Here is a 19,443-nt window from a genome sequence, read left to right on the forward strand (position 1 = left end):
TTGCCTTTGCACAAAGCTTGGAGTCAAACTCTGGTTGGACAGTAAATGAGTGCATCTCCAAATATTGGATGTTTCCTACTTTTCTTCACAACATTCTTCTTGAATTATCAAATTTATACTCTTACAAACAATCTTTAAATAGAGTTGGGTTTCGATCCTGATGGTTTGGTATTTTATATCTGTCCCGTGTTACTGGCCTGAGCCTTAATTGAGGCCGACCACCACCTTGTTGCACTGTTGCTGTGTGAAATAACGCACCCCAGAGGTGACTGCAGATACTCCAACACTGCTGAAGCAAATTCTGATGAAAGGATTTCACACGGCGTCACTGTGACCCAAATAACGTGACATGAGTTTGACCGGAGAGTCCTCCCACATGAACGCCATCTCCAGCTGTACGTGTTCAGTTTCCTACCTACTGTGGACGAGCGGTTAAAGGATCGATGCAGCGTTGTTGATAGTATAAAATCTTGCATAAGCCTTGCAGTAAGAAACATTTGAGTATTTTCACACTACACATGCAGACCACATATTTTCTATATTTACAAGAGTGGAAAAAAAAAGGCTGATTCAGAGTGACTGATGTGGAGATGTGCTGTCAGTGGGTGTTAATGATGTGTCAGTGCCATTTTCATTAATATTGCTTTAGATTTAACTGAATATCTTCGACCATCAATTTGTCATTAGCTCAGCTAACCTCCTCATCAGAGCTTATTTTAATCCAAGAGATATTTATCATACACAAAGTCTGTTTCCGGAGCCTTACCGCTGCCTCTTAATATATTATATATATCTATATATATTCATTCAAAGTCCGTACACAGGCAAAAAGCACTGCCCTATCAAACAGCCATACAAAATCAATAATTCAATGGCATGTAAGTAGGGTAAGTCATTTTACACACTCTGCACTCAATCCAAACGGCATTTTCCTGAAGGGAGCTAGTTCGCCTAGTTTATTTTTTGCACATCCATATTTTATATTTACAATAGCTGCTACTTTTTTTATTTTTTTTACCCCTTTTATGTGAAGCTAAGTCTTGTTTCAAAAGGATCACATGTTAGATTTTGTGCTTTTCTTGTTCAGACACCAAACATCGTGCCTGTCTCGACTGCTCTTAGTAACCCGCAGAGGTGAAGGTCGTACATCCTGCAGACTGCAGACAGGCTGACATCAGTTCACTTACAGCATGAGGTAGCCATGCTGCTAACAGCTGTCAAAGGAAACGATAACAGTGACATCTATGGGATCGTTGTTATGATGAAGATCACTGTGGTTTGGTGTGTTTCAGTAGAGGGAAGCATGTGATTGATGCTGTCATGCTCTGAGGGGTAAAAGTGGGCACTATGCAAGTATCACAGGCTGCCTGTCAGCGTGGAGGGGGGACATGCTTGGACAGAGTTTCATCAGCTATATTTGATGCCTCGCTTTCATCCTGTGAAAAGTCTTTGGTGTAAATCAGTTTCCTGTGACCTGAATAAGCCCACAGGCTTCTTCCACAGCAAGGAAAGGGAACTAATTAGTCAAAAGCAGTTGTTGTTACGGCTGTGCGGGCTTAATCCAATTGCCTCTTTTTAAATATGCCTGAACTTGTGCCATACTCTCTCGGTTGTATTTCTGCCGTCCATCGCTTGTGTATTTTCTTGTCCTTTCTTTGTTGTTGTTAAGTTTGTAATTCAATGAGCCGCAGCTAATATACCCAGGCCCCCGCGTGGGAAAAAAGAGATCCTTGAAAAACAAAACAAACAAGCTGTTCTTATGCGGATGTCATTCAGAAGATACCTGACAGCATCCGTATCACATCCTGTGATGCCTCAGGGCTCTTCCTTTTAAACTCACACATGCTTTAGAGCTCTTTACAGTAAAGAAATATAAAGGAAGACCTCTTAGTTATTGGGATTTGAATGTCATTCACATAGTAAGAGGCATAACATGGTCACAGAGAAGCTGAATACACTTGAACTGAAATATGTGTAAACATTTGACCTTCCTGGAGTGTGAAGTGAAGTGGATGTTGAGCGAGACGCCTTTGTAATATTATTACAGGTGGATTCTTGGAGCACAAGCAGCAAAAATATGTTTTTCAGTTGTTGATATTACTTTAGCTATTAATTCAGGATTTCTATACTTTGAGAGAGTCCTCCTTCTTTTTCATTTCCTATTTTTCATTTACGTGGACTGAGAGGAGTCTCCATGCATTGAAGGTCTAATATTGTTGGTTGCTTTGTGTGAACTCCCCCTCCTCCTCACACACACACACACACACACACACACACACACACACACACACACACACACACACACACACACACACACACACACACACACACCACATAATCACGGTTATTCAGTCTCATTCCGCGGGGGCTGCAGGCTGCGTCGTTATCAGAGATTGATCCAACTGCGTCTTTCCAGTCACTTCATTTTGGCAAACAACTGGGCTGCAATAATCAGAGCTGGATGGGGACTGAGATGAAAATAGGAGGCTTTAAATCATGCAAGTCATTTATCTGTTCTCCGAATAGTGCCCTGTTCCATCTCTGTCGTCTCTTTTATCACCACTCGTCACTCTGTGGTGTCCATGAATCGGCTCTTCTGTGAAGAGACCAAGAATCCAATTACGTTCTCGGGAGCTGTTCCAAAAGTCCCAGAAGTGTTGCACAGTATTCTTCCAATTTTATTTTGCTCTGACAGGGCTTGTGACAACTCCACTGGGGATAAAACAAAAAGAGATGAGGATAGTTTCTACAGTTAGCTGTCGTTCTCGTGGGTGTTTTTCCCTCACATTGATCATTAGCGTGAGTGAGACGAGGTGGACGGTTCGACGGGTTTCTTCAGATGATGCCTTCAAATGTGGCAGATTTGACACGCGGGATATGAGAGGAAGGAAAACAAACAGTGGTACTCGCGGAGGAGAGGCGGTGTTCAATCTACAGAGCTTGTTTCAGTTTGCAGGTTTCTCGAAAGAATACATCCAGGAGGTTTTTGCTCGTGGATAGCAGTGAACGAGTGCTGAAACAAGCAGTTCTGTCTGAGAGGCGGAGACGCTTCCTGACATACTTGTACTGTTAATAATAGAGTCTGTGTGTAGGTGGGATGAAATGCAATCATCGCAGTGTCTGCCTGATGCAGAGAGAGCAGACAAAAGTGCTGTCAGAGGCAACACATTGAGACTCGCCTCAATGCAGACGCAGCTCTCTGCTGTTGTTGTTAGTAGCCTCGGTCTTGGAATATAATGTCTGATTTGTTGGGCCGACTGACTCGAGCTGTCAGACTGTCAAACTTCTGTAATTCTTTTCTCTTTGACATCCTTCCGACGGAGCTAAAAATTATTTGATCCCATTTAGGTGTTTTCCTAAAAGTGCTGAGTGTTTTATCCTTTTCACATCATCACAACTTCTTTTGGAGCCTGTGCTTCTTTTTTTTTTTTGGCCCATCGAAGCTTGCATGCAATCAGTCTAGTCTAACGTCAGCATCTTCCCGCAGATCTGAACTATAATATCTATTTTAAAGTTTAATTTAAATGCATGCATTTTCCATATGCACAGGCTCGCTTTGTTCTTCTTTTTGATGGAGCTCGGGGTTTAGTCTTTCGCATCTCATTTACTGCACTGATTTTTGTGTTGTGCATTTTGTGCAGCTGTCTCTTTGTTGTTTTCTTCTAGGCTAAACTGACATCCGGATTCAAGCATCAATATTTTGTCTGTGATGTTTCAAATGCACTGATCAAGAACTTAGTGGTGTTTGGATATGTTAGGGTTCCCGGGACAGAGAGTCAGATGGTTGTGGATGTTGTTACTGGACCATGAGCTAAAAAAAAAAAAAAAGATTAACCCTGGTGTTTCCTCTCAGGTGCTCTGAGCTGATTCCTCCTTCTGCCCGGCTTCGCCGCTCTCAGCTCCTCCCTCTATCTTGGCTGAATCTGATCCAGCAGTGCCCCTGGAGGCCGCTCCTGGTGATGCAGCACCACACAGGCTGCCGTCGGGGGTGGCAGCTGCAAGTGAACGAGGGTTGGAGGCAGGGCTGGCACTCATGACGGAGTCAGGGGTCCGGCTGGCGCTGAGGTCGCCTTGGGGGGCCAAAGTGGCCTCCAGGCTGTCGGAGTTAACCACTCCGGTCACAGCCGTTGGGGAGATGGCATTCAGGAGGGGCTTGTGGGACGCGTATGTCATCGCAGCATCAGTGTCACTGTCCAGTGGAAGCCCAGAGGTGAACTCCACACCAGAGTCGCTCATCTCCATAAAGTTTTCTGAGGAGAGAGTGTGGTAGCGGCCCGGCTTGGACACCTCGAGTCCCTACAGCGAAAAAAGAGACAGAGAGGAGAGATGAAATAGGAGAGGACAGGAGAAGGAGGGGGAGGTCAAAGAGATGAAAGGGCACAGGAGACGTGAGATTACCAAAGGCAAGGACAAGAGGAAAGAAAGGACACAGAAGGAGAAAAGAGGAGACAATAGAGGAGGGAAGAAGAAGACAACACTAAAACAAAAGGAGCATAAAAAAGAGGCGGAGAGAGCAGAGAGAGAGATGGAGCGAGACGAGCAACGAACGGATTCCCCCAACAGAGTGGAAAGATGGAGGAAGGGAAGTGGTAAAAATTGAGGTCAGTGAAAAAGCAAAGTGAATAATTTATATATCAGACCATATTTATAGATTTACTGTACCTTCCACTGCCGTGCAGCTACAGCTGCTTCTTGTCTTTGTTGTGTTCAATAATACGCAGACAGTATGTCGACAGAGAATAAATCTGATTTGCACTAAAGATACAGAGCTCGAAGTTGGTGTCATTGTTCCAGATTGAGTCAGAGAACTGATCGTTCTGCCCGATGCCACATTCGTGTTGGAGTAACACAGTAAGGATTGATTTATTTTTCTTGGTATATAACTTCAACAAACAGCAATTCAAACAATATTTCAAAGACAGGTCAACATGATGAAATATAGTCATTTGAAAACCTCCATTTATGTTTATTGCCTTAGATTTGAAGTCTGTACTTTCATTCTGATCATGTCTGATGACGTCTGCAGACGCTCCTTCACTTCACTCTCTTCCTTTTCATTTCAGATCCTTCCTTTGGACTTTCATCTGTTCCACTACCGAGCGCAGTGTGTGAGGTTGATTGCCTTTTAATTACACTTGGCATTGAGGCGCAGATCATTTCTGCCAAAGGGTCGAGAGTAAAGTTAATGACCTCTCTGTTTTTTATTGGTATAACCCTTTTAATGTTCTCTGACAGTACAAAGGTGTCTTGTAATCCAGAGTTAGATATTACTCAGCTGCAGCTCGTTCTCAGTATCAAGATCAAGACTTCACTCTCAGATATTATTGCTGTAATGATTCATGTATCTCATTAAAATATTCTCCAAACACGCTGCTGTTGAAAGACTGGTTTGTTGACCCGTTGCTGACTGAGCCTGATTTTTTCCATATCGACCAATCGATTGGTTGATGATAAGATAATGAAGTGATAACGTTTTAATCACGTGTGTTAAGGTGTGTTGAGAATGTATTTTAATGTGTCCACCACTCACCTTGATTGTGACCTCGGTGCTCTCTGAGGTCTTTTCACACACAGACTGCATCAGAGACTCTTCAGCGAACCTGGTGTAAGCCTCATGGACCACCTGCAGACCATACACACACACACACACACACACACACACACACACACACACAGGAAACACGTCAAACTGTGATCACAACCCTCTAACATCCCAGCAGCTGAGCTTTTGCAAACTAGTCATTAAAAATACATAGACGCTGCTACAGAGGACATGAACACACACACACACACACACACGGGGGGCACATGTAACTGCACAGAAAGCTCTTAAAAACACAGATAAGATACTGAAGAGGAAGCTTGTGTGACATGACTGAGAGCCAAGTGGTTTTATTCGGCTTCATGGTGCCTTCACGGCTGGAGGCTGAGAGGGAACAGAGCCAGATGGGTTGTACTCTTTCAAAAAATGTCAGTTTCATTGAAAGACAGCATGAGAGGAGGAGAGAGAACCCCAAGATGGATGAAAAAGGTGAAAAAGAGTGAATACAGACTGGGTTCAGTGCCTCAGCAGGGCCCAGGAGGTGAACTGCATCCACCCTCCATACTTTGGTTCATGCTGGACTTGAACCGACCTCCCTCTGGTTCCCAAGCCAAATCCTGACAGACTGAGCGACTGCTGCCCCCGTGAGGTGGGTGACCTATTTTTAAAAAATTCTATTAAGTTGTAAGAAGTTTTTTTTAATCATCTGGAGGTTATACAAAATATAATATATAGTGCTGTTGTAAACTGGCTGGAACTGTCTATACTTTGCAATGTGTAATGGGTAAATGAAACTATGGTTTTCCCCTATAAATACTACAATTACACATCAGCTATTAGCAGGTTTAAATGTTTGAAATTCATCTATTTCAACAAAAAACACCTATTAAAAGGCTTCGGTCAGCGAGAGAAGGTACAGAACAGATGAGGAGGGGAAGGCGAGAGGAGTGAGGGTGGCAAGATAAGCAAGGGTGAAGAGTAATAAGTCTAAATTGAGAGAGATAAAAGTGAAACACAAGAGACTTTAAATGAAAGGAGAGGAAGAAAAAGTAAGAATGAAAGACAGATGATAAACAGATGAGGAGAAAAGAGCACGGACAGCGATGGAGAGGAAGATCGATGGGAAAACGATGAGGAGACATGCAGAGAGAGAGAGAGAGCGAGTCAGGAGGTTTGATTGATTTGAGTTTCATGTCGGTCTCTTGGGTCGAGTCCCGAAAGGTCGCTGACATCCTCTCACACATGTTGTCTGTGTTCTCAGATCTATGAGGAAATCCATAACACGGGCAGCTGCCGCCATCTCAACCTCCACTGCCAATACACAAACACACGTTACACGTTCCCAAACACACACATGGAAATCTGGCACACACACCTATTGTTATGTAAGCACACACAGAAATACACAAACACACACACACACCTAAACAATACCTGTACACACAGACACATACAGCTTACACAGAGGAGTATGACCTGCTGATTTAACATTTGTTTACAGTATTGATCAAAGATTTAAGATTTGTCCGTATCTATAGTGACTGTTAACTGATGCGTTTAAACAATATTACTGCTGGTCTTTTAATATACGGGAATATAAAACTCGATTTTAATGAATAATTAAATTACACTGGCATACTTATACAGTATGACATGAACTACATAAACATTAAACCTGCTAATTAATAGCATGTACGTCTGACGTTAGTGTTTGGAAATACATTAAAGGTCCTCTGTGTAGGATTTTGTGGCATCTAGTGGTGAAGTTGCAGATTGCAACAACTGAACTCTGACCTCAACCTACTTTCCAAGCATGTAAAGGAAAATACAGCCAAGAACCTCACAGAAGGCTCTGTGCAGTGTTTGGTTTGTCTCAACAAACATAAAAATATGTACAAGCTCTCTGCAGATGCAAGTAAAGCCAGAACTGCTGACTAAAAGTTCTGCAATAATGTAAAATAAGCAACTAATAGCATGAAGAACAGTGATGAGTCACTGAAATGTAAGCGATGGTCTCTTTGGTGACTTGAGATTTGGGAATAAATGTAAAACCAGCACACCATGGAGGGGGGGGGATGTCTCAAAGTCATGTCACATGTTAATCTGTTGCTTTGCATCACTTGAAAATTAGATTATAAAAACATAATGCACAGAAACTGGACAAACACAGACAGACACAAAAACACAGTGACAGCACACCTACAGACATTTTTGGGCAAGTAGTTGATTACACAGTGACAATTCACGAATAAATATAAAGTTTAATAAAGTCTGCTCGTACAGGTTAATCACTACTGCCCTTAACATGTACACCAGCACAGATACCCACACATACACATCAGATATTTACCTTGTAATCCACCCAACACGAGAAAACAACACCGAAGTAAGAAATGTGCATGTGTGTGCGCTCGGCGAGCTGGATCACTACGTTAAATACAGCAGTGAAGCTAAATGTCCACAGTTATCATAACTCTGAGGTTTATGAGTAACTGCAGTGTTAGATCTGAGCTGTTCATCAGCAGAGACATAAGAAAGAAAGACAGAAGGAAAGAAAGAAACAAGGAAGGAAAGCAAGAAAAACAAAGCAGAGGAATGGGTGGCACAAATGTTTCGTCACAAACACCAGAAAGAAAAAGTCACACGTGGCGTCGGTGTGACTTTCTCTGATCTCATTGCTCAGCTGCAGTTACACACACTGATATAGAGAAGACAGAAACCATCTCAACAGGTCATTTAGTCTCTATACTTAAGTTTAAAATCTTGTTTTCCTGATGCAAGTGAAAAGAACTGGCCTCGCCTCGGCAGAGATTTTCACTTGTTTTAAGAAACGCAAGATTTTAAGAGTAAATATTGGATTAAACTACATGTTCAAATGGATCATGTTTTGCAGTGTGCACCCCGACCTGGTTCAAAACTGTGTCTTAAATCCTGGAAGAGAGATCACACTCCTGACCGAGCCTGTCAAACCAACAGTTTTTAGATTGCTGGCTCAAACGTTAATATTGATCTTTGCATCTAACCCCAATTTGATTGCCATTGATTTCTACTGCCTGTGTAAACATGGTATCAACTTAATGAAATATCTCTGAGACATCTAACCCTCTGCCACATGATATAAAATATACTTCTTATAGTCTACACAAAAAGGCTCATTTGAGTATTAAAAAGTCTGCGAGGATCACAGAGACAGCTTGTCCCAAGTTGTGGTGCCAAATCCACTTCAGGTTTTTCATTGACTTTTTGTCAAATTAGGTCTTTGATCAACTGCGTGTTCAATAAGATTGATAGCAGTTTCCCCTCAGTGTCCAGGATTTATTCAGTGCTGATGCTCAGTTTCTTTCAAAAGCAGCACAATTTACAAAATACTGAACACATTTCCGAAACTGCCACCAATAATCTCGTCACATCGGAAAGTTGATCGAGGAACTTATTTGCCAAAAAAGCTTTACATTTTCTCTAGACACCAATATTAAAAAAAGAAAAGGAAGAGCGGAAACAAAGAGGCCAGAACACAGTTCTCTCACCAAGAAGAGGCTCCGTTTGAGGCTCCTTAAAGTAAGAGGGAGAAACGCAACGCACAGGCAACAGCGTTAGCTGGGCCACCAATCAGAGACATCGGGCTGTTAGTACAAAGGCCTCATTTCTACAGCGGTTCACTCAGATCATGAAAACACCATAAACTGGACAAACATTCGTCATTTCTGGTACCTCAGTCACAAGAATAAATACAAAGAAGCACACGACAAGATGGATGGAGGTTAAATCAGCATCAATCTGGGTCACTGTGATAATCTAGCAGCATTTATTCTACAGTTCAGCTCGGTGTTGTTTGTGTGTCACAAGGACTATAACGTCTAACAGCGTCACAGGAAGTTCAGCTGTATCCTGCAGAGAGAACAAACCTATGTAACATTAATAAAACATCACATACACAGTCATTTGTTTAAAAGAATGAGCAGCATCATGTTATATTTGTGTACAATTATACATTTAAATTCGAAAAGTGCTCCAAAATGAGAAAATCTTAATACGTGCGGCAGTCTGTCAAAAACTGCTCTTCAGTCCCAGAGTCGTGATATAATGTGTCCAAACATCATCTAATAGTCTCTGCAGCCGTTTCTGTGTTGTTTACAATGAGTCATCTTTCTGCAGTGATTTTTAATTGGGTCATAAATTCAAATCGTCAGTTAAAAGATCATTTAGTGGAGGTGCTGGTTGGGGGAGGAGGGGTTAACTGTCGTCTATTTTAAATGATCCAATTAGTCAGTGAAGCATCTGTAAAAGCCATAAAGAGCTCCGATTTTTAGTTCTTAAAGTTTTTTAATTTGCAGGATTAAAGCTGAGTTTTGATTACCTACAGTTTATTCTTAAATCTAACACAATAAACAGCAGAGTGTGTGCTTCAGCCTTTTTGTTGATTAAACTAAAATTGATCATTCAAACCTGTTTGGTCTTTGTATTGGAACACAGACAATCGGCCTGTTTTCTATAGGTGAGTCATCAGTTTGTAATGGGTTTTTAATTGGTCCGTAAATTCAGTTCCCTAACCGGGGGGATGCTGATCGGAGGGTTGTGGTGACAGAAGGGTTAACTGACAGCTCCTCTAAATCGTCCAATCAGTCAGTTAATCAGTCGGCATTGAGCAGGAGAAGAGGAGCAAAGATGGTAAATGGCCAGCTGGAGAACGATCAATGGTTTTTATTTAGTTCTATTTCTGCTCCTATAGACTCAGCACCCTCGCAATTAATTCTTAATTGTAGTGTTTTATTCAAAATTGATGTTTTAAGAATAATAAACACATCAATGACGGCGCCTCGAAGGGCTTTTTGAGTAAATCATCAAGACACACACTTCACAATGTGATTAATAACTTAATTTATTTATATTATATTTATGTTTTTTTTCCTTTGTCAAATGGTCATAATTTCCCCTGAGCAAAGACTCGCTGTAATTTCAGAAAATGTCTATTGCCAAAATCTTGTTATTGTCTGTGATAGCAGCCCTCCAGGCTTGAGGCTGTGGCTTGTGCTTCATTAAAAAGGTAAAAATTACATTTTTAAATGTCAATATTGCTTTTTATAGCTCAAAGCTTTCATGCTTGTGGATTTACATTAAGTGTTTTCCAGACTCAAGTTTCCAACAATGGCAATGGGTGCTGATTAGCATTAGTGTATCCTGTCTGAATATTTGAACTTCATTTGCAGCTTTTCACTGTGATTTACACTAAATGTAACAAAGGTCTGGGGAGCTGCATTAGAAATGTTTCTGTGAGTTGTCCTGAGATTTCCCCTAATTCGGATGTAACCATGTGCGCCAGGATCAGCACTGCAGGGGAGGAAGTCGACCAGCTGACCATCCTGACTCACACAGCAGGAACAGAACCCTCCTCTGCCTTTTAATCCTTTCTCCGCCAACACACAAAAAAACACGCCTAACTCTGTGAACCTACAATATTCCTCCATCACAGAGAAACGAAGAATGATGGTGATGATGCACCGGGTGGGTGTTACCTGTCTGAAAGCCTCGCCATCTCCCTTGCCGGCCTGCTGAGCAATGAGCATCAGCCTCTTGCTCTTCTCGTTCCTCCTGTGCATTTTATAGATACAGGACAGCAGGCACACCAGCAGCATGAAGGCGATCAGGCCCACCAGGGAGAGGATGGCTACAGTCAGGGGAGGCAGCTTATAGGCTGTGAGGGAGGCAGAGAAAAACACTGAGTCCTCTGTGACTGCAGAAATGTTGCTTCAAACTGACTTTCGTCTTTCATCTGTCTTGTTTTAAATTAGCATGTTAACTTGCATTAAATGTTGTCTAGTTAAAGATTACATTCCTTTGTATCTACAGCTCAGATCATCAGTTAAAACATTAAAATAAAACATAATCTCAGATGACAGTTTTCTTTGTCTCAGCCCCTGTTCTCGTGTATTCTTGTGAATCACTCATGCATAAAACGTTGAGCAGAAATATTGGAGTATAGTTCTCGTGGGTCTCTCTAAGGTTGGGTACTTGTATTTTTTTAATATGTCAAAGGTTTAAATTCTTGTTTTTGTCTTCTCAACATGTCACAGTGATGCACGACCTTAAAGGTCATAATATGAGAGTACATTAATATAGCAGCGACTGTTATGTCAGCCTTTCTGTGCTTTGTTCACAAAACCGTGCTTACCAAGAGTGAAAGAGAGCAGCTGTAATGATCATCTGCATTATTATTTCCACCAAACAAGAGTCAGTGACTGCTGGAACAGTGAACAGACTAACTACGACAGATTTTTGATGCAAAAAGTCAAAATTGCTCCATAAAATAGACAATATGATAAAGAATAGTGTAACATAATAATACGAATATGTTAAAATTATGTCAAAGATTCCTCTGATACCACTACAGGGACGTCCACTGAACTACTGCAAACATGTGGTCATGAGTCCTGCATCAGGAGATGTGGATCCTCGTTAGCTCATAATTAAAACCATCATACATCATGCTGATCATCTTTATCCTCTTACCGTCCACCTCTATGTAGACATGAGCCACAGTAAACCCAGACAGGTCTGTCACTTTGAAGACGCCTGTGTCGGCCACGTTGACCTTCTTCATCATGAGCAGGGATCCCTCCACGGTCAGCCTGCCCTCCAGCATCGGGTCCAGCGGCGTCACCAGAACCCCCTGGTCCACTATGAGCCGGTCCTGATTGTCTGATTTGCGCCTGTAGACAATGTTAAGATTGGAATAGTGCAGGTAGAGTTTCATCTTCAGGTTTCCTCCGTAGGAGAGATGCAAGAAGTTCTGGTGCTCTGTGGAGAACCGAAGAGAGAAATGTCGACAGATGTCCAGAGACAATGACACGTTTTAAGAGTTTCATCTGATATGTCCGATCCGATTTCCCAGAGTCTGGCATGTTGCTGTAATCTGTAAGTATCTGTAACATTATACAGGTAACGATGCTACAGATTCAGTTAGTGGTGATGGCAGAGATTTGGACTTGAGCCACTGTTTTGGTGACTTGCAACTTGCCCTGACAGAGAACTTAACTTGAGATTTGACTCGATGATTTATTTATGATTTCAGTTTAAATATTAAATGTAAACGGCACTGTCAGGACTAAAGTACTGCCCTGTCAGTCAAACTCCTCGTAACGCTACCTGATGGTCTATGGATCAGATCAGATCATCATCATCATGCCCATCACCTCTGGATTCAAGACATTCACAAACTGCTAAAGGGGCCTGCTCAAAGATCTGTGACATCCAGATTACAACACTGAGACTTTGTTCGTCATTTGAAAAGTCATTCGGGTCGGTACGTGTCTGTAAGTTGATGTTAGCTAATATTACAGTGTGTTCTCTTACAGCTTTCAACAACAAGAGCCAGTGTTGGGTCTGTTCTGGGCTTCTGTGAAGAAAAAGGACTCAACAAATCGTATTTACAGCATCAATGAAAACGATATCTGCCATATTCAGCCAATAAATCTTACACACTGGACCTTTAAATACATCAACACTGCACTAAATAGGACACACACAGACGGACAGAACACCAGTGTCTGCAGAATAAACGTCAGTTAAAGTTGAGAAGATGCAGCAGAGCACAGATCTCTCCTCACCTCTGACATTCAGACAGTTCCTCCTCCTGATTTTGTTCTCGTGGTCCAGCACCGTAAAGCTCCCCTCGTCCGTCATCTTCACTGAGTGCAGCGTGACCCGTTTCTCCGACACGCTGAGGCGTCCCACATATTCGTCTGCCGACACCGCCGTCTGGTTGTACAGCACCACGGGTGGAGACTCTGTGGCGTGGTGTATGTCAGTCTGATTGGGCTGAACCAGGCTGCGTCTTCACATGGTCACAAATCAAGAGGAAGAAGATCAATCAGTGATGCCAGCTGGTGTTTCACCTCTAATCACTGACTGGGGTGTGGTGAGAGGCTTGAAACAAAGAGGAGCAGCATTTTCCCGCCCTGTCCCATCTATTAAAATCAGGTCAAAGCAGCTAAACAATCCATAATCGACATGTCTCCAGATTACTTTCACTGAGTGTACCTGAACTCCAGGGTGATGGGGCCTTCCACGTGGTTGAGATGGATGTAGTAAGTTTCTCCGTACTTCACCACTTCCTCCAGAGCACAGTCTGAACAAGACGAGAGGAATTGTTGAGTATTACTTATGTGATCGAGTTCAATCTTGTTATGATCGTGTGTCCTAAATATTACATAAGATACAGTAGCTACGGCTTACCCCTGACAATGAGGATAAGGTGCTTGAGGACGTTGGAGCTGTTGGTGTTCTTGATGACATACAACCCCTCGTCCTTCTCCTGCACGTCTTCCAGCACCAGGTGGCCCAGAGTGTTGATGTAGCTCCCTGGATTCATCACCTTGCCTGCTCGAAGCAGAACCACCTCAGTGGAGCGATTGGTCCTGGGTTTGAACACAACCTCGCCAACATTCCCGGGCGGGACATCGATGTGAACGTCTTCCCCGAAGAAGGCTGTCCTGTGTTCCTCTTTGACTGGGAGAAACAACCAAGATGGTTTTTTATTAGATATCATAGATAACCTTCACTTTCTTATTTACTTTCTCTGCCCATCCCCCTCGCAGTCATGCATTGCAATCCAAACTAACATGTGATTTTACCTTTGGAAGATGCTGACACAACTGTGAAGGAAAATACACAGAGGGGTTTATTTTTAAAAAGCACAGTTTTTTGGAGATCTCTTAATAAGTCAGAGTCTCTTTGTTCTTATTGAAGTGTTTGAAATGTAAATGCTTCACATAATGACAGATAAAAATACACCAGATTTAAACACGTTCAAACTTTCTCCCGTGAAAAGTAATGAAAGCAAATAAGGTGAAAATAAACAGATCACAAAATAACGTATAGCTTCCTTTGGTGAGCTTTTCATAGAACATATGCTAATAACTCAGATGAAACAAATCCAGTTTTGCAGGGAGTCTGTTTCAGTCATTCATTTAGCCAAACCAGATCCCGAGTGACTGCTTATGTTTGTGCTTACCGGTGCAGAACAGGGCGCTAAGCACTGCGGCGCTGATTACTTTCATCTTGAAGAGTCTGTCTCTGGAAAAAAGAAACCCACATATAACACACAACAATCACAAGCATGGCTCCGAAGGAACAAATCATGACTTTCAAAAAAAAGGCGATATGCCTCCGACAGTAAAGATAAATTGCTAATTGGATTCAGTGTTTATTGGAAAACTGAGTTCCCCCTTGCACCACACTGCTACATTAGATTGCATTTCACAAATTAGCTCCTAGAGGAAAACACTGCCAACAATCCTTGATGACAAAATCTATAGTGCTGCTGTAAAGTAAAACATAACATTAAGCCAAGTTTAACAGATAAAACGTCTTCAAAGCAGAGAGACGTCTCCCGCGGTGCGATGAGCCAATTAGCTCTCCAGTCACGACACACAACCACAAACACAAAGCAGAGAGAGAGACACGTAGGGAAGGAAGAGAGAGAGGAGAGGATGAAGAGCGAGGAAGGAAGTAGTGGAAGAGTACATGGTAATCGCATCAGGATGATGAGATGGATGGGATCCAGCTGGCATGAGGACACTCTGACCTTTCACGGCTGCTGCCCTGGCAGTAGTAGCACAGAGGTATTAAGGTGGAGTAATTAGATGGATGGATAGTGGGAGAGACTCAGCTGGAGACAGGAGGAGATTTGACTTAAACACAGTTACTAACAACTCTTCTCAAAGCGCTGAACTTTAAGTCACACACCGACGACTTTTTCCACTGATTTCGGTGAAACTGGATCATATTTTATGGAGAAAGTGTCTTCTGATGTATCCAAGCTTTACTTGTTTTAAAGTAGGTTAACCTTTTGTCTGTACTGGGGCGAGCGTTGGTATTTACACCACGATCAGAGGGAGTCTGCATGACCAGGAGGAGTCGGTTTGTAAGCCTGAGGTGAGTGGCAGCCAGTGGGGAATGCTGATTTAGAGACCCAAGAAGACACTGACGGAGGAAGCGAGAGGCTGCCAGACAGGAGTAAATCTAGGACTGGCTTTTAGTCGTTGGCGAGCGTTTCATGAAATAAAAGGCTGAAAGACAGACGCTTGCTCTTTGCTTGCTGGTAGAATAGTAAGTAATATTATCTGGCTGCTATGTCTCGTGTTGTTGCACTTGCTTGATCAGAAGTGATGCGATCGTACCTGTCCACATTTATGACAGCTGGAGGCCAAATCACAACAAATACCAAATGTTACATAAAGTTGCTTCAAAGGACACATTTCTGTCAAAGACTGTGGATTTTAAGAGGGCATACATGAGGGCATGTGAGGATTTTATCACAGTCGACTGAACATATCTGGCAGTGTGAGATGCTACATTCACATCAAGTCAGTCTGTTTTCTCTCGATACTGACAAGAATTACACTCATCCACAGTGAAACTCCACTGTCCCGACACTACACCGACAATTAGGCAGACACAAACACGACAACTAGCAATGCAGCGTCAACAACAACAGTCCCAATGGGGTGCTTCATTTCAAAAGGCACCCACCACACCACCAGATGTGCACTTTCAGTGTGCAGACTTACTGAACCTTCTATATCCAAAAGCCTGCTCATTTTATGTTTTCACTAAAATGAGATCAACTCCAACTTTCTATCTGTTACATTACAGGGTTTTGTCTGCAAAAAGGGTTTTCAGGTTTCAGAGTTGTGCCCCAATTAATGAAGTGTGAGATATTTTCCTGTTTGTGTCCACTGCGGCCTCGCAGAATAGAGAGAATCACTTCATCTTTAGACAGAGAGAACAATAAAACCACTGAATTTCTGCCAGCTTCTTCAGATGAGGGATTAGAGTGCTATTTAAAGTGGGGGAGGAAAAAAAAAGATGAAAGCCCATCTGCTTTCCTTCTGCACATCAACACACACAAAGTCACTTCCAAATGACACCACACCATTAAAGTGGGCAGAGAAAAACACAGTAATCACAGAGTATTTTCCAATCTGTAGTCTGCGCAGCATGTTTGAATCATCTCGTTTTAATGTCCCACACAGCCATTAGCTTATTGCATGAATACATGAATCCCAGATTTGACTCATCGACTATACATCTGACAAGAAAATAAGAGGTTGCTGCTGCTGATTATATAAAGGTCATGTCATTGACAAGATGCACACATGCGCATGGGTTAAAAAAACTGACACATGAAATATGTATTCAGTGAAGCGCCGTCTGAGGAGTGGTTGTGGACCTGAAGACTAGACTGAGGCCTGAAAAGAAGATAAGTTATGCTCCTAACTGGGGCGGGGTGGGGGGGGGCTGAACATTAAAGCTCAGTTCATCACTGGGTGGATAAAAGCATCAGCTAAGACGCCTGAGATACATACGTAAGCATTGTCCTTTGACTCAGAGCGCCATGTCCGTTTTAATAGTCTGACTCTAAATGGGGTCACCGCTCTCCCGTCTCCTGTTATGACCAATTAGATCATTCAAAGTGTACGAGGCGCAGCTTTTACTTTAGTGTGTGTGTGTGTGTGTGTGTGTGACACATCCAGCAGCTTCCTCGCCGTGAGAGATGTGGAGGTTACATCTTTCAGGCTGATCTCATCAGCTAGACATCCATCCTGACTGACGGACCTAAGAGCCTTTTCCCCCCTTATCTCTCCTCTCCCACACAACCCAGGAGGGCGGGAGCATCATGCATCCGTCCCCCGCTTGATACAGGATTGTCTCGCTCATATTTCTGCCTCTCTCTAGCTCAGCTTTACTGTTTCTCTTTCTCTGGAACACATTTGTCTTTCTCTGCCTCGTCTTCTTAACTCTCTCCGTGATTATTCTTGTACTGCCCTAAAATGAAATCTCTTTTATAGAAGTCTAAATACCTGAGTATTTGATAAAATGATAAAATGCAAATGTGGACGATCTCCCATGTGACTGTTTATCCATTTTTAACATGAGAATAGTCACAACTTTTGACCTAAAGACACTGAGACCAAAGGGATCTTAGGTCCCCTCTCTGGACCTGCATGTCCTCTGCACTTTCCTTCTCTCCCACTCCCCCTCCTCACCCTTTACGCAGCCCATGCAGCCAGGAACAGCTGCTGGTGCAGCCAAGGGTGTGTCACGACCGGCATGAATGGGGGGCCGTCCCGTTACGGGGATTTCTGGATGGAAGATGGAGGAAATTAGAGAGGGGGGGAGGAGGAAGAATGACAATGAATGAAGAATGAAGAGAGTTGGTGGCACCACAGTCAGACACTCGAATGTGCTTAATAGTCCAAGAATAAAGCATGCAATCTCTCTCCTTTCATCTCACCAGTTGGATTATGGTTTGGGCATCTGTGATGAAATGAAATATGCAAAAATCAGCAGATATCTGAGATACAAATGAGCTAAGCTCAACTAAAATAACTTCATTTCTTCATTAGATATCAGACACTGTCCTCATCCTACACTGTACTCATCCAACACAACACAAATGACTCCTCTGTGTGAAAAATACTTAGTCAGCAGCTCTAATGTGTGCCGTGGGTACATTGCGTAACCATTTCCAGTGGGATAGACCAGAAAATACCCCTGAACTCAGACGGGTATATCCCGCATACAAGCCATGATAATGCAGCACAGCCCGGGAAACACGCATCATAATGTGCGTTAAAACACAAACACACGGTGATCCGATCATCAGCATCAGTGTGAACATGGTATTCATTTTTATTAATCAGAGGAAATATTCATGCATTTACATAATGAACCAGGATCTGGATGAATGAAGGAGGCCATTTGGAGACCAGGTGCCTTATGAAATAATGTGTCGTCTCGGCCGTTTCTGAAACTTTACGTCCCTGTTTCATGCCTGGGATCCGTTCATTGTTTTATTCCTGTGTGGAGGTGCATGCTGTGTTTGCCTCTGCTGCGTTTCTGTTGGTTAACACGCCCAAAATCAGCCGTTACTGCCGCGTGGGACAAGCAAATAGTCAAAACAGCGAAGGAAAAACTGCAGAATTTAACCCAATATCTCCCTGTGTGAAGCAAATGCTGAGAAAAAAGACCAACTGCTGTAATATATAATTATAATTGGATGCAATTACCTTTGTCAAGCCTCGAATCCGAAAATCACTGGGCTGGGAGGGGCTCGGGACTGATGCTTTCTGGATATCGCCTTTTTCTTTTTTTCTTTATTTCATAAATCTCGTCCACCCCATCACCCCCAACCCGACAGCAACGGACTTCAATGGGACCGAATCGGGAGTAACTGGAGAGTTTCGGTTGATGTCGGGTTTGTGGACCATTTGAGATCGACGCTGCTCGGGAAGCTTCGGTAAAAATCGTCAGTTCTGGCTTGAAGCCACGAGCTGCCGCTCTGCAGTTTAACCTCAGGGACCATTACACATGCACGAGCGCTCCGGTCTGGTGTTCAGTTACCTGCCCACGCGGACTTTGACGTGAGACTCCTCCTCCTTAAAAATCACTTATTGTTTGATTGTACTTTGGTGGTGAATGAATTCATATATGAATAAATATATGATGTCAGCTGTCTCTGTCCGTGGTCCTGAATCTTTACCCCCAACTTATGGTGCTGCTGTCCAAGGTCCTGATTTTCCTGGCATCAAGTATTTACTTTTCCATTTGCTTTGAGGAAAATATCTTTCATGACCCTCATAATTTTCTAAAAATACATCATAATATTAACATTTATTAAATTTAGTCTCAACATCCCTTTAAACTGTTGTTCTGCCTGACATTTTGTCACAGCGAGGACGAATATTAGTCCACTTCTTCAAATGTCCCTGACTGGAATGAGACTGCCTTTTTTTTAAAACTGTTTTTGATTTTACTAACAGAAACTCTTTAGATTCCATGAAACTAAAGAATAATAATTAACCTGAAGTCAAAGCCGAACATTTTTGGTTGGTTCCTGT

The 19,443-nt window shown here is 42.6% G+C and overlaps 1 protein-coding gene across 2 annotated transcripts; it reads right to left on the reverse strand.

Annotated features, from left to right (window-relative positions):
* Positions 1 to 1,815: 1,815 nt before the first annotated feature.
* On the reverse strand, positions 1,816 to 18,960 carry LOC104929041 (hypothetical protein). 2 transcript variants are annotated; one of them, XM_027286633.1, is made up of 10 exons: positions 18,613 to 18,960; positions 14,553 to 14,614; positions 14,173 to 14,193; positions 13,775 to 14,047; positions 13,580 to 13,667; positions 13,147 to 13,373; positions 12,050 to 12,337; positions 11,056 to 11,234; positions 5,531 to 5,623; positions 1,816 to 4,296 (listed from the first exon to the last, which is right to left on the reverse strand). In XM_027286633.1, exons 2-10 carry the CDS (start codon positions 14,596 to 14,598, stop codon positions 3,850 to 3,852), a joined length of 1,662 nt encoding a protein of 553 aa, XP_027142434.1. In that variant the 5' UTR covers positions 14,599 to 14,614; positions 18,613 to 18,960; the 3' UTR covers positions 1,816 to 3,849. The 2 variants fall into 2 exon arrangements, with proteins under 2 accessions (XP_027142434.1, XP_027142435.1); XM_027286634.1 differs by lacking the exon at positions 1,816 to 4,296 and adding an exon at positions 9,070 to 9,094.
* Positions 18,961 to 19,443: the final 483 nt, after the last annotated feature.

Source organism: Larimichthys crocea, chromosome XIII, assembly GCF_000972845.2.
Source record: "Larimichthys crocea isolate SSNF chromosome XIII, L_crocea_2.0, whole genome shotgun sequence".
NCBI lineage: Eukaryota > Metazoa > Chordata > Actinopteri > Sciaenidae > Larimichthys > Larimichthys crocea.

Coding starts and splice junctions, on each gene's coding strand:
- LOC104929041 (XM_027286633.1), bottom strand. CDS start 14,598: ATGAAAGTAATCAGCGCCGCAGTGCTTAGCGCCCTGTTCTGCACCG. Junction 14,048..14,172: donor TGTGTCAGCATCTTCCAAAG/GTAAAATCACAT, acceptor TGTTTCTCCCAG/TCAAAGAGGAACACAGGACA. Junction 12,338..13,146: donor GAACTGTCTGAATGTCAGAG/GTGAGGAGAGAT, acceptor GGTTCTCCACAG/AGCACCAGAACTTCTTGCAT.